The 14331-nt window shown below is 37.8% G+C and overlaps 2 protein-coding genes across 2 annotated transcripts; both read right to left on the bottom strand.

The window, feature by feature from the left end:
- Positions 1–428: 428 nt before the first annotated feature.
- Positions 429–1652, bottom strand: LOC133524561 (uncharacterized). The gene has a single exon (XM_061860645.1). It carries the CDS (start codon positions 1650–1652, stop codon positions 429–431), a length of 1224 nt encoding a protein of 407 aa, XP_061716629.1.
- Positions 1653–7880: 6228 nt separating this feature from the next.
- LOC133524560 (uncharacterized) lies at positions 7881–9525 on the bottom strand. The gene is made up of 2 exons (XM_061860644.1): positions 8386–9525; positions 7881–8215 (listed from the first exon to the last, which is right to left on the bottom strand). The coding sequence occupies exons 1-2, from the start codon at positions 8414–8416 to the stop codon at positions 7881–7883; spliced, it is 366 nt and encodes a 121-aa protein (XP_061716628.1). The 5' UTR covers positions 8417–9525.
- Between the last annotated feature and the right edge of the window lie 4806 nt (positions 9526–14331).

Genomic DNA, 14331 nt, shown 5'->3' with positions numbered 1-14331 from the left:
TGAGTAAAAGTAACGGTACAGGAGAGATACACATCCGAAGACGATCGCACTGAATCAGCTCTGGTGAAACACACATTGGGCTATGAAAGAAGTTTCCAATGACGTCAACTTTTTCCGCAAACATTGCATTCCATTCTTCACAGGTGAGTTCATAATGGCCATTAAAACTGACACAGGTATGTAATCTGATTTTAGCTTGAATAAACTGCAACTTTAAGTATACATGGATATTTGCAATCGGAGCACTTGCACCAGCAGGACAGCGTTTGAGATTGTAGACACTCTTGCTCAGCTCACAGCAACCATCACCAGCACCGGAACAATCAATCGACGGTGTGTAAGAAGGTAAAAAAATGTTTGAATAATTCATTTTTTAAACGTATTTTCAAAGTTCCAAGACACGTTTACAATTGAGGGTGGTCAATGCTCTACTGAATGATTTTACGTGTGGCACTGGTGAGAGCGTTGTACTCAAACAGTGAATCATTGATAATGAGACAGTATGCCGTGGTGTTGGCAGGTACATTCTCTTTAAACTCCATTTCCAATTTAATATCAATAGCACCAGCTCCCGAGTTGAAGCTGTCACACTGTCTGGACGTGTCAATGACTATTAATGGAGAGTGTGTCTTGTAATGAGCATAATTTACTTGAGGGCTGGTATGATCACGGCTGTAGTACGATCGTTGGAAATTGGTAAATGCGTCATATAAGAGCGCATAGTTGTTTGTTTTAAATTCAGCCGAAAAAGGATCGTATGGATAATACTGTGCGTTCAAATACACCCTGCAATTGGTAAGATTACAATGGTCGAATATACTCATATCTTTGGTCTTGTCGTTCCTGCGTGCCGTTTGGAAACCAACAATGAGATAGCGAGGTTTCTCCAGCTGAGTACTAGTCTTGATGCACCAAATATGACGTTCTGAGGAAGGTAGTATGGGATATTCATACAGTTCCCACGTGCGGAACGCTATCTGAACTGGTATGCTGCCCTCAACATACGACATTAAGCGCAGTTTCTCCTTATCAGATACTTTTATGACTGGCATCCTCCATGTGACACGAGTGATTTCAATCTCACCATTTGGAGTCGGCGGTTTTGGTACCGTATTCGGATCAACGGGTGCTAAATCTAAACAGTTTACATCTATACTGGCGCGATTTAATATCAACTCGTGTTTCCCATTCATTATTACCTTCTTGTAATCCTCGGCGAAACCCAAGAAATGAGATAGTGGTATGGTTAATGTAAACTTGTCATGTATCTTTTTAGCACCAACTTCCCACCCCGCTGTCTGAAGACTATGGTCCATTTCCTTGGTGTATGAGACTAGTCCCTTAATGGTGGACGTGATGCCGCAGTTTCTCGCTCGATCAATCTCCACACCGTTCAATTCATAACGAATGTCTTGAAATAAAAAAGCAGCACCATTGTTGACCAGTAGACAGCCTTTCTCCACAGTGCCTTCCACTAATATTTGACTTTGACTCGGTAGTAGAATTAGATCTTGACGGTTGATACATATGTGGATGTTATCGTTGTTTTTGAAAGAGTCATTATACGGAGTGTATGGGTGAAATTCTATACTTTCTATACTGTCATCGAATAACACCTTCTCACCAATGTTTAAGATAGATGACGAGGACATACTTTGAAACCGATACTCTGTAAAAATGTACTGTTTTCTCTAGTCAATTTCCTTGGTTGTTGTTGTTTTTGTAGTGACTGCCGCTGTCTCTCGTTAATACGACGTGTTGTAGTAGTTCTCTCGACGAGAGCAAGATCTCGACTAGTTGTGAAGGTGTTGTTACCAAGGCTTTTATTGTTATGTATAATCATTTTTTTTTTTTACTTTTTACGAATATGCAAACGAAGTGCAATGCTTTCACCTCGGAAATTTACCGTATTACCGTGCTCGTTTACAATGCGCAATTCAATGTTTTGTATGCGATTGTTACTCTTCTTGACGGGTAGATATATAATATTGGTAGGTTGTTCAATAATTTGGTAGCCGGGCGGGACGTCAGGTGAAAACTCGTGACGGCTTGTTGTTTACGAATGAGCCCTCCACAATATTGCACTCTATTCTTATAGTGTTTGTAATGATTATATTAATTGTTTTATCCGACCAATGTGATGTTTTTGCTTTAAGCTTTTTCGCTGAATAACCAAACAATGACCCTATGCTGTTTGGTTTGTCAAAGCGAATATCATACTTTGGCGAGAATATCATACACTTGGAGGTATTGTTATTTACAAAGATATCCACCAATTTTTCACCATCACCTTTAGCCCTCTTTGTCATTTCCTCGTTCAAGAGGTGTATTATACTGGAGAGCTCGTATGAACCTTCAGGAATTGCGATTACATCATCCCCATAGTGAAACATATTATTGCTCTTATCAACATTAGGAATAGTGTTGAAAGTCTTAAAGTACACGAGTGCACACTCGTAAAAACCATCATTGTCCAATTCTAGAGCCGGTTGAAAGTCTACATTCAACACAGGCTCGTTACCGCTCAGACTTATTGTGAATGATGTCATAGACATGATACTGACGGGTAGACGATTAATGTAAGAATGAAACTACACATGTAATGCTCATGATATTTATTTAAAACAAACGCTTAGCATTGGTACACAGGAAGGCCAAACATAAGTGTCCACAATTTACAGTATTAAATTTCTGTAATCGATTGTAATTATACTCTACTCGCATGTTGCGCTGTTGTTTGGTACTAGCGGAATCATTTATATAATCAATAAACTCTCGAGGTGGTCTCAAATCACCAAAGCTATCAAAATATAGACAATAATCACCCTTTTTCGCATAGGCACACCAATGTGTACCTTCACCCTGCTGAGAGTCTAAATTGATAATACCAGTTTTATAATAGTGAGGTTTCTTTGGGAGATTATCTCGCATGAAAACACCCCTAAAGTAGGGGATTTTCTCTCTACGTGCAAATCTCACAATGTCCACATCGGTGAGAGCTTGACCAATCGGAGGTAAATCTAATTTCTTGTTTTTTTTTTTTTTCGCCACTTTTGCAGTTGTTGTTACTGTTGCTGCTGCTGCTGCTGCTGCTGCTGCTTCATTAGCCGGTGTAATGTAGAGTCCCATTCCACGTTTATAAGGTGCTAAATATAAACCTCTACCGACAATCTTGCTTTCATTATTATTATTATTATTTCTATTCCTGACCATTTCATAAATATTTTTAGCAGCAGTGGTAACACCGCCGGCCAAAGTTCCCGTGGCTGCTAAAGCACCCAGTAGCGGTATCAAAGCTGGTAGGAAACCGCCTTTCTTAGGTATTGGAATGACTCGCTGTTTCTGTTGTCCCTTAACAATTTTCCCTTTAACAAAATGTTTAGCAGCTTTTACACCCACTTTTAGTAGTGTATTAGTAGTTGTATCCTTCTTTTTCGCAATGTGTTTTTTTTACAGCATCACGACTTGCTTTAATGACTTTAGATATGGGAATCATACCCATACCGTGTTTAACTTTATATTTCATAATCTTATCTACCGCTAACGCGGCAATACGTTCACCAATTGAATTGTTACCACGCCAACGATTTTCAGCAGCTTGGGCCAATCGCAAATCTGCTTGATGACGTCCCTCCAATGTTTTATCACGTGAGTAGGCAATATCGTGTAATTTACAAGCTTCGTCAAGCGGATTCACACCGGGATCGTTGCGAGCCAATCTCTCCTTCAATCTAGTACCGGGACCGCAATAATTGTAACCGGGTATGTGCGCTTCGAATGGTAGATTATTAATTAAATTATTTATAATACCCCCACCGCTACTATGAGATCGCAGTCGTCTAGGTCGTTTGGGATTATGCTTAACACTAACCCCGCCAATGTGTGTTATCATCTCAAGTATCTATACTTGACTGTGTACGTGAGTATAAAGTATGCCTATATATCTATATAATATTTAAACCTTTGAAATTTGATCATGTATGTGTGTATGTGTGAGTATAAAATACATGTCCTAACGATTTGATACATCACAGTGAAATGAAGCTTAAAAAACAAAACACGTCACTGGCTATTAAAGATTGGAGTGTTGTGCTAGATGATAATGTGAAACCAGCAATGACTCGTCGCTCCCTTAAACATGGCTCGTTGCTGGCGAATAACATTAGATGTCTCATCTGTGGACCTTCCAACTGTGGCAAGACAAATGTTCTGTTGTCTCTGCTCTTACATCCGAACGGTGTAAAGTTTCATAATGTTTATCTTTATTCGAAATCATTGAATCAACCTAAATACAAGTTTCTGAGTGACGTTTTAGAGCAAGCGGGTGACATACCGTTTCACACGTACAATGATAAGAGTCAAGTCGTCCCACCGGAGGAAGCTGCGGAGGACAGCGTCATTGTATTTGACGATGTGGCTTTGGAAGATCAAGATGCCATTCGTCAGTACTTTGCAATGGGACGTCATCGTTGGTTAGATTGTTTCTACTTATGCCAGACATATAGTAGGATACCTAAACAGTTGGTACGTGATAATGCCAATCTTATATTGCTATTCAAACAGGACGAGTTGAATTTAAAACATGCCTATGACGATCACGTGAACACCGATATGGGTTGGGAAAAATTTAAGGAAATTTGTCGCGAGTGTTGGCAGAAAAAGTACACTTTTTTAACAATCGACAAGGAGAGAGACATTAATAAGGGTCGATATCGTAAAGGATTTGACGTTTTCATTATTGTATAAAATTTAGTGTCATCTCCGGTTTATTATCAGTTTTATGTTGTCAGCTACTGAAGAACAACGTCGTTTAATTTATATCCTATCAACATATTAGCATCGGCCGTACCAAAAGCAGCAGCAGCAGAAGCAGCATCAGCACATACACTATAAAATAAAATATGTTTGGTAATAAAAAGTTGAAACGGAAACTCGTAGATTCCATTGAGAGTGTAAAGAGAAAAGTAAAAGCGTTGCGAGCAGATAAAACTTTGCTTGACACTTCGCTAGCTCAAACCTTTGAACCAATTACAAAACCGCTCAATGTTTTAATGACTAAAGCTTTAGAATCTAAAGGTAATAATAATAATGATGACAATGCTAAACCAGCAGTAATGAATAACCCCCAGCTCCCTTTGATAAAGACCTCCACACCATTGTCAAAACATTCACGTAAAAGGAAATATCTGATTAAAACCGAAGAACCCAATAGTAAACTGATTAAGTGGAGTAATAATCTTTTTACAAAAACACAACAGTTTGATGATGCTGCTGATGATGATGATGATGATGAAGATGATTCTAATGATGATGCTGATAATGATGATGATGATGATGAAAGAAAAACAGAGGGAGATGAAGAGTTTAGCGATGCTGAAGATATGAAGTCGGCTCTTGAATTTGATGAAGGTGGTGGTAGTGGTAATAGTAGTATTGATGATCTACAAAATAAATATATGAAACATCTTTTAAAAACATCAAAAATACCATTTGGTGTTCTCTCAAGGATAATAAAATGCATATTGGTAATAGTCGGGTTAAAATCATTGATGACGTGTTACATATTAAAGATTCACGATTCAACCTAACTCCTGGACTGTTGGAACTTATCTTTAAAAGAATACCAAACAAGAATATAGTTTTGAGAAAAGATGTAGAGGATTACAATAATATTTTAGACATTACAAACGCTCATCGTAGAGGATTCTCGCCAAACGGCCAATTGAGTGGAGATAGAAGTGTAAAATATCAATGTTACATTAAACAACCACAAGAATCAAAGAAACATAAAGAAGGTGGATGTTTGAACTCTGGTAGAAGAGATGTATTAACAACTAAAACTTTTTATCCTAAAACTGATTATATCTATTGGGATGATCCCAACGAACTGGTGAGCCGTTTACAGCTTTTGATAGCATCACAGAATGCTGGCAACACCTCTCATTCGAACGAGATCAATGCAATCGTTGAGGAACTGACTGAGAGCGGTATAATTTTAAAGTAAGAAAACAGACCCTCTTCTGTTTTAGCTGTTTTTAAACCTGTTCTGAGCTGTTATCTAATAAAACAGACATGTTTTGTAACTAAGCCTCTCCCCCCCTTGCTACCTTGTTATAAATACCGATGAGGCCTCCCCCATCGTTCACTTTCACAATGCCTCTTAACAAGTTTGGACAATACTTGGGTAGCGAGTCTACAATCCGTGACGACTTGAAAGTGGAACGAGATTTAGTAAATTTTGAAAATAGACGGGTGGCAGGAATTCATAAATCTTTTCTTAAAACTGATGCTATTTGTAGGGCTGAATTGGATGAACAAGTAGTATTTTTAAACACAAAGCTAAAGGCAAATATTAAAGATATAAAAGATTTACGGGTAAAGGTTGAACAATTATCAGCTAGAATTACTACACAAACACACGCACCACAACCAGCCCAAACACCATCAGCAACGGCAATAGCTCCAGGAAAGCGATTGAAGAAAAATGAGTAAAGCTCAAGTGGTCAACGAGATACACAGGTATGCGAGAAAAACATTTCCACGTCGTCGATTCATTCAGAGGGGGCTCGATGACACATGGCAGATTGATCTAATTGATATGCAAAAGTACTCCAAGGATAATAACAACTACAAGTACATTCTAGTGTGTATCGATACCTTTTCCAAATACGCTTGGATGCAACCGCTAAAGTCTAAGAGCGCTGAAGATGTTACAAAGGCAATGAGCAGAATTTTGAGTGAAAACGGGAGAAAGCCCAAGAATATTCAATCAGATGATGGAAAAGAGTTTTTCAATGTCAAATTTAAATCGCTCATGAAACATCATCATATCAATCACTACTCTACCTATAGTGTCATGAAAGCTTCCATAGTGGAAAGGCTAATTAGAACCTTAAAACATTGGATTTGGAAACAATTTAGCATGAATGGTTCCTACAAATGGATACAGCTGACAAGTGAAGTGGAACAATATTACAATAACAAACTGCATCGTACTATCGGTATGGCACCGGCGAGTGTGAATAAAAACAACTCTAAACAGTTGTTACATAAAGTCTACAATCACATTAAAGTCAAACCACGTGCCAAGTTCAAGGTCGGTCAACATGTGAGAATTAGTAAATATAAATCCACTTTCGCCAAAGGCTACACCGGCAATTGGACTACGGAAATATTTACAATAACTAAAGTGCAAACTACTAATCCAGTGACCTATTTACTTCAAGACGCTAATCACCAACCCATCTCTGGATGTTTTTATGAACAAGAGTTGCAGAAAACTAAACACAATGACATTTATCTAGTGGAAAAAGTTTTAAAGCGTCGTGGAAATAAAGTGTATGTAAAATGGCTTGGCTTAAATGAAAAAAGTTGGATAGAAAAAGATAACATTGTGTAACTATTTTACTCAATAAATATTCATTTACTCCAAATCAATGAGGTTTCACTCAATAAAACATTCCTATATTCAGTAATATGAATTTATTATTAATACGTGTACATTAAAACATTTACATTCGCAGCGAGCTAACAATTTAAAATTAAACAATGACAAGGAATAAATGCATCATCACCTTAATATGTACGAGCATTCTTACATTTAGGTTCACATTCATAATCACCGGAAGCTATTATGTTTGGACCTAGCACACAAAATATTACATTGATTAAATAATTAAAAGATTTAGTATTGAACACCACGCGTGAAAATAGTTCCGCTGTAACGCCACCTAATAACGCAATCCAGTCTTGATAGTTGATTTGAGCATCTCCCACTATTTCTTCCACGTCATCGTTTAAATCGTCCCACATTACAATTAACGGGTAAATATGACAATCGTCATGGTGACCTTCGATATACAATCGTTTTAACAATCTCGCTACTTCCGCTCTAAATGTGTGAAATGGCATGGGAGGCGCCATCTATTAATCAGAGTATTGTTTTGGAACGCTTTTATCCACTTGCTTTTACATCCTTGATAAAAAGAGTTCATTTCATCGCTCGTATCGCTCTCAGAAGCGCTCTCTAGGCAGTTTGTTTTTCCCTTGTCCCCATCGTCTTGTTTTAACAGTGCCTTTGCTGTTGCCATCGGATGTGGTCCGGGTGACGATTGCGAAGTGGAGCTGCTACAGCCACCGTCACAGCCGCCGCCGCCGCTTGTGGTGGTGGACAACCAGCACTGGCAGCACCAAGTGGTGATGGTATTGTTGTCGGCTGGGGAAAATATAATAAAAATATTGTTATTATTTATATTAAAAGTAAGCAAGTATTCCTAATTGAGAACATAGGGGATAGGTCGAAAGTGATAGATTATTTAAACTACAAAGACAGAACAGAGATGAAATACTCAAATGTTAATGTGAGTATAATACAACTATACTTACATTTGGTATGTGATGAAGCTTGCGGATCCATGATTTCAACGCAATATTCGTTGTGACACTGTAGTGGGAATATGGTTCAACATGCTCTTTTATAGCAGAAAAATTCAGTTGAGGGGTGGGGTGTAGACGGGCGGGCGGGGCGCATGTGGTAAAGAAACGTGTGAAACGGTTCTCATGAACTATATGAAAAGAGGAAAAGATTTGTTTGTTAAGTTATCGTACAGGAAACGAAACTACATTATTTTGTAATAATTAAAATATAAATATATGTACTTACCTCAACTTTCGGTGAACCATCTTTGTCGAGCGAGGTCAAATGTAGTCCAGAAATTAGGACCAGTTTCACCGTGACGGGGTGGCCTAGGGGTTCATGACGTTAACTGGCTAAAGACGCCCCGGTTAGCTAAAGACGCTGGTTCGAATCCGACCTTCGCCACTGGAGGCCACCTCGTCACTTTTTGTTTGTCGTACACGTACAAAGTGGTGCCATCTATTTTAGCGAAGTTTTCCCTCGGGAGATAAATACCTTAAACATAGAAAGTAGCGCCAACTGGCGAGGATATATGCACAACTACCAAGGGGCGCAGGGCCAGGGGCAGCGGCGGGGAGGGGGCGGGGGAGGGCGGGGAGGCGGCGGGAAGGGGGCTAGTGGCGCCCTCTATATATTTTTTAAACAGATCCATAGCTAACTTACTTACAAAGACGGATCATTGCGGAAGGAACAAGTGGCGCCATCTAACGGATCTTTGCCGAACTTTTTAAATTCATCGATAACTAACTTACTTACACGTACAAAGTAACGCCATCTGACGGGGATCAATGAACAACTACCAAGTGGCGCCATCTAACGGATCTTTGCCGAACTTTTTAAATTCATCGATAACTAACTTACACGTACAAAGTAACGCCATCTGACGGGGATCAATGAACAACTACCAAGTGGCGCCATCTAACGGATCTTTGCCGAACTACCAAGTGGCGCCCTCTGGCGGATCTTTGCCGAACTACCAAGTGGCGCCATCTAACGGATCTTTGCCGAACTACCAAGTGGCGCCATCTAACGGATCTTTGCCGAACTACCAAGTGGCGCCCTCTGGCGGAATAGTTTTGAGATGGAACATACATATTTACACTACTTACTTTTTGTCCGAAATACGACATACCTGATTTCAGGGCATAAAAATATCAATGAAACTTATTGCTTGCCTCTACTTTTATTGTTATTTGGTGTAATTAATGTATCAGAAAGCTAGAATTTATACCTATGTTATACGCAGTAAATGTGATTTGGCACAGCCTCGAAAACAACCTGTTCTTAGACATCTCCGCAAATATCATCGGCTTGCTAAGCTCTACCACCAGCTTGTTCTAATAAGATATATCTGAAGAAACCACAGTGTAATGGGCAAGCTAGATCTGCAGAACCAAACCACATATTCAACAACAGTTTTGAATGATTCAGGGTTAGTTTCACTACACTTTAATCGACCGGGATATAAACCGTGATTACCTTTTATATTGTTTTTATATTGTTTTGTTTCTCAATACAAATAATATAAAAGGTAATCACGGTTTATATCCCTGTCGATTTAAGCACATTAATAATTACAGATTACGAGCATGTCCTTGCCATATACCTTAATCAAGTCAGCCAAAACCTCCGCTAGATAATTCTAAAATTGCATCGCTTAGTCAGTCTCTACGGATGGTTTTCGCTACAAAACGGGAAATTATTACCACCTAATTTATTATGATTAGGAATGATGAATATAATAATATTATATATTGTGAATGATTTTTTGAACAACTACTCTTACTGCAAAGGACAAAGAGGAGAACAAGGTAGCCAATCCCACCCACCACCACCATCGGTCTGGCCTAGTGGCCCTGCCTATGAAGCCGATGATCCCGGGTTCGGGTTCGACAGGTATTTGTTCCTGGGTCATGGGTGTTTTCTATGTTTGTAAGTAAGTATTTATCGATATATGTATGTATATCATCACACAGTACCCAAAGTATACTTACTTAAGCTTTGCTTAGTTTGGGGCTAGATCGATTAAGATTGTCCCCAAAATATTTATTTATTTATTTAATGATAATCGTGTAGTCTATCTACTAGTACGTGCAGCCCTATTGTTGCAAGAACTGTTATGAATTCAAATCGGCGTGCGGAGGTGTTGATGTTGGAACTGTAGATATCGCCATTCCTGCGAATGCTTTATGACTGAAACTACAAAAGTTGAAGCGTACAAAAACCGGACACATAAAACAGTGGAAACTCCATATAAAACCATTTTTTTTGTTTTTTTTGCCAAACCAACGGGAGCTAATCGAAAACTGTAATGAATCAAAGGCTGGTTGCGTAGCCCAGACAGCTTTTGCAGCGTGTCTTTTTATTTTGTTCGCAGTCTCGTTAGCCGGATCTAAATTGAAATAATCTAGTTATTTCAACTTTTCTTTCTTTGACAATGTTTTTTGTTTTAACTGTGTCATATGATTTTTCTGTGTTAGAATCCTGTGAGTAAGAAACAGTGATTGTGGAAACACAGTCACAAAAATCTTTGCTGAAAATGAACGAAACAAATTTTCTGTATGTTGTATGAACATTGATTCGTGATAAATAGAATAGAATAGAATAGAATTTGTTTTATTCATAAACACACAAACAGTAATAGACATACATAAAAGAGAACATAGTGAGAGTAAAGTGTGACGAAATGGCCTCATCTCAGCATGTTGCTGGCGACTTCCAGCGCTGATCTTCCGATATGACCATCGAGTGCGAAATAATCACGGAAGGTAACAGACAAAAGGAAAGAAACAAAATCAACCGAAATAAATTACGCACAGTAGACAAGCGAATACAAAAAGAGATACAACGTGGTCGGATCATATCGTGGTAAATGTTCCAAGAACATGAGTAAAACGCTCTCATGTTCTCCCTTAGTCGGTGTTGCGAACTCAACTTTTTTTTGTATAAAATCAATATATTCCTTATGCTGTAGCTAAAGCAGTCGTCGGGCTCGGCTAGTATTCGGAGGCTTTTTCAAAATCACCAATAGGAGCGCTCCACATATTTTGTATCGCGGCCAATTAGAGGCACCCAAATTTAAACTACTTTATGTACTGATCAAATATTGCAAATCACTCTTTCATCATCCTCCATACTATCAACACCACTTTCTCCATTTAAGTAATCGTTTGGCAGTTAAACCCTATATCAGTCTACTACAAAATCGAAGCTTTTTATTTGAGTCGTCGTGATCCTGAACTAAACGGCGGCTACAGTTGGAACGCTACAATTCAGAATGATCTTACACTTTGTCAAGCTTCATCATATTACTTAGTATGTATTAAAAATACAACAGCTCAAACCGGAATAGATAAGTGCTATTAACGAGGGCTGACTCACAGGCTTAGTTTGTTACAAATAAAATTCCCAGTTTTCCGTAAAGATTCCTTTCGAAATTCCAAATTCTCTCACAAAATTAGTCAACCATCTTTCCAGACTGCCGGAAGCGTATCAATATCGAATAGCACTGAGAAACTTTACCTCCGCCACCCATCAAAACGTCAATAAAAATCAACTGTCAATTCGTCAAATATAAAAATACCGCATTATATTATTTCGCCGGCAACGGAATGCCAAGTTTTCCTCTTAATTCCATCTCTGGAAGGAAACGAAATCGATTTAAGTCTTTCAATTTATCTACATACAAATTGGAGTGGGTCGGGCTGTCAGTCTCTCTGTGCGGTTGTCGCGAGCCACAAAAGGCTCGGCGCGAGCGCGTCTTTTTGCGCTTAACCTCCTTTGAGTACATGTAGATGGCAGATTGTAAATTAACGTCTTTAACTAAATTAGATCTTTTAATTCACTGAGCGACCGAATAATTTTGCAAATACATTTGATGTAATTACGTAATTATTGAAGCTCTGACTTTCTTTTGGTATGAATTGTAAATCGTAACTCCGTGTATGCCGGACTCCAAAAATATGCCGACTAGAATGTTTCAGATATAAAAAAGCTTTATGACATAAAAATCATCAAAATATCTTAATGGCACACTCCTAAGACATCCTTTTCTACCAATTGACGAAGACAAATATATACCTACCTAGTTTTATTGAATAAAATATTGAATTTTTAGATAAAACCATGTATTTGTAAGATTTCAGTAATATAAGAGTACCTACAATATGCAATATTCTTCAAAATTTCACTCTTATATATAATTAGAACCTAATTTACTCTGAAAAATATCGCAATTTCAGGCAAATAATTTGGTATTTATGCGGGTTTTTACTTAAGCAATAATAAATAGGTTGTTTTAGTAAAACAGTTAAACAATTTTGTCTCAAGCGCACGGTAAACAATTTTTTTTTATGAATGACCTATGTCAAATTATTTTTTGGCTTGACCGTAAGCACCGTTACCTTATACTTACATCTGAAGTCGTTATTATTAACAAGTCGTCAGTAAACAAGCAAGCACATCCATATTACAATAAAAATTAAACATAACCGTAAAGTAGAATTATTAATGATATTTAAACAACTCGTTATAGATTTAATGAAATGACAAATAGCATTTTACTTACTTGACTGAAAATTATTCGGCTTACAACGAGCACGTTGTCACATTTAAGTTGAGAATAACTCCGATTAATCCCCTCACGTCCCTATTTTCTTTGTGTTTAAAACTGACGCACCCGTTACTCCGGTTTTCCTCCTTTCACACTTTTTGTGGGCGTTCTTGTGACACCTCATTTATAATTCTGCTTAATCCAAGTGAGTGAGTTCTTACCGAATGAATTTGTAATGTAAAGATTAATGACGTAGGCACCTATGCTAAGAATCCTTTCGAAGGTTCAAAATGCCCTGTTTATTTTCCTCGTATTTATCATGCCAAGTGTTCTTTTGTGTAAATCGTGAACTAATAATTCCTGTTTCCGTTTCAGTTAAAGTTCCTGAATGGTTTTCGGTGTAAAAAATGCTTCAAAATTGTTTTGTCGTTGTAGAAATGATTTTTCCGACGCTCGACTACAAGAAATCTCTAAAAGAAATGTTTCATGCTGTCGTGAATTCATAAAGGCTAGCGAAAACGAATTAAAATTTCGCCAACGCCAAAACTCGACGATGATTCAAAGATAAACACCAGGAAAAATCAACTGATCCGCATTGCTTATTGAAATGTTATATTGAGACTCGAACGGTAAATTTAATTGTCGAAGTTTGAATTGAAAAAGTTATGGCGGTCGCGTAATACCACAAAACGAGGTTCACGGCATTATTATTAGATATTACGAGTGTGTTTGCTTTGAACAATTTGGGTAATATAGCTGTTGTCTACTACACTAGATTTATGAGGAAAATTTTTGGGAAACGCTTAAACATAGGTGGAAGTTTTTACCCTAATTTTTACTCGTCCTGCTTTACAACACTTAACGCTTCTCGTTACTTTTTACAAGCGCAAGATTATAATTATGACATAATAATACATACTATTTCACGCGGATCTAAAAGCTAGTTGACGATTATGTGTCGAATTACTAATGATAGACACTGTTGTCGTCTTCTTCCCAAAGAATACACAAATTACATAAACAGATCAGTTAAACGTATTTCATCTAATTATATGTAAAATAGTTACTTGTGGCGCGTAGCTCGTAATTTGAATGGCATATCGAAGGATCTAGATATTGACATATTTAATTGCTCAATCCCTTGTGGAAGACGCTATCTAGGCAACGTTGCATCTAGTTAACTGAATGCAGGTAGTGATATGCGTTTAGTGTGATTAGCAATTTTAACTAATTTGTGATCGGTCCATGTTGTTTATCGAATTACAAATACATATGTAGTTGTTTCACTTCTGTGTAAATCTGTAGGTAAGTAACTGTAACTGTGTTTACGTTTTGTTCACAACTTATTAGTTTTAATAATATT

The sequence above is a fragment of the Cydia pomonella genome, chromosome 13, assembly GCF_033807575.1.
Source record: "Cydia pomonella isolate Wapato2018A chromosome 13, ilCydPomo1, whole genome shotgun sequence".
Lineage (NCBI taxonomy): Eukaryota > Metazoa > Arthropoda > Insecta > Lepidoptera > Tortricidae > Cydia > Cydia pomonella.
This window is presented reverse-complemented; position numbering and strand designations above follow the sequence as displayed.

What these genes read in the sequence shown, in the direction of transcription:
- LOC133524561 (XM_061860645.1), bottom strand. Translation starts at nt 1,652, where the DNA reads ATGTCCTCGTCATCTATCTTAAACATTGGTGAGAAGGTGTTATTCGAT.
- LOC133524560 (XM_061860644.1), bottom strand. Translation starts at nt 8,416, where the DNA reads ATGGATCCGCAAGCTTCATCACATACCAAAT. An exon ending in AGCTTCATCACATACCAAAT is followed by an intron (nt 8,216 to 8,385) that starts GTAAGTATAGTT and finishes TATTTTCCCCAG; the next exon opens with CCGACAACAATACCATCACC.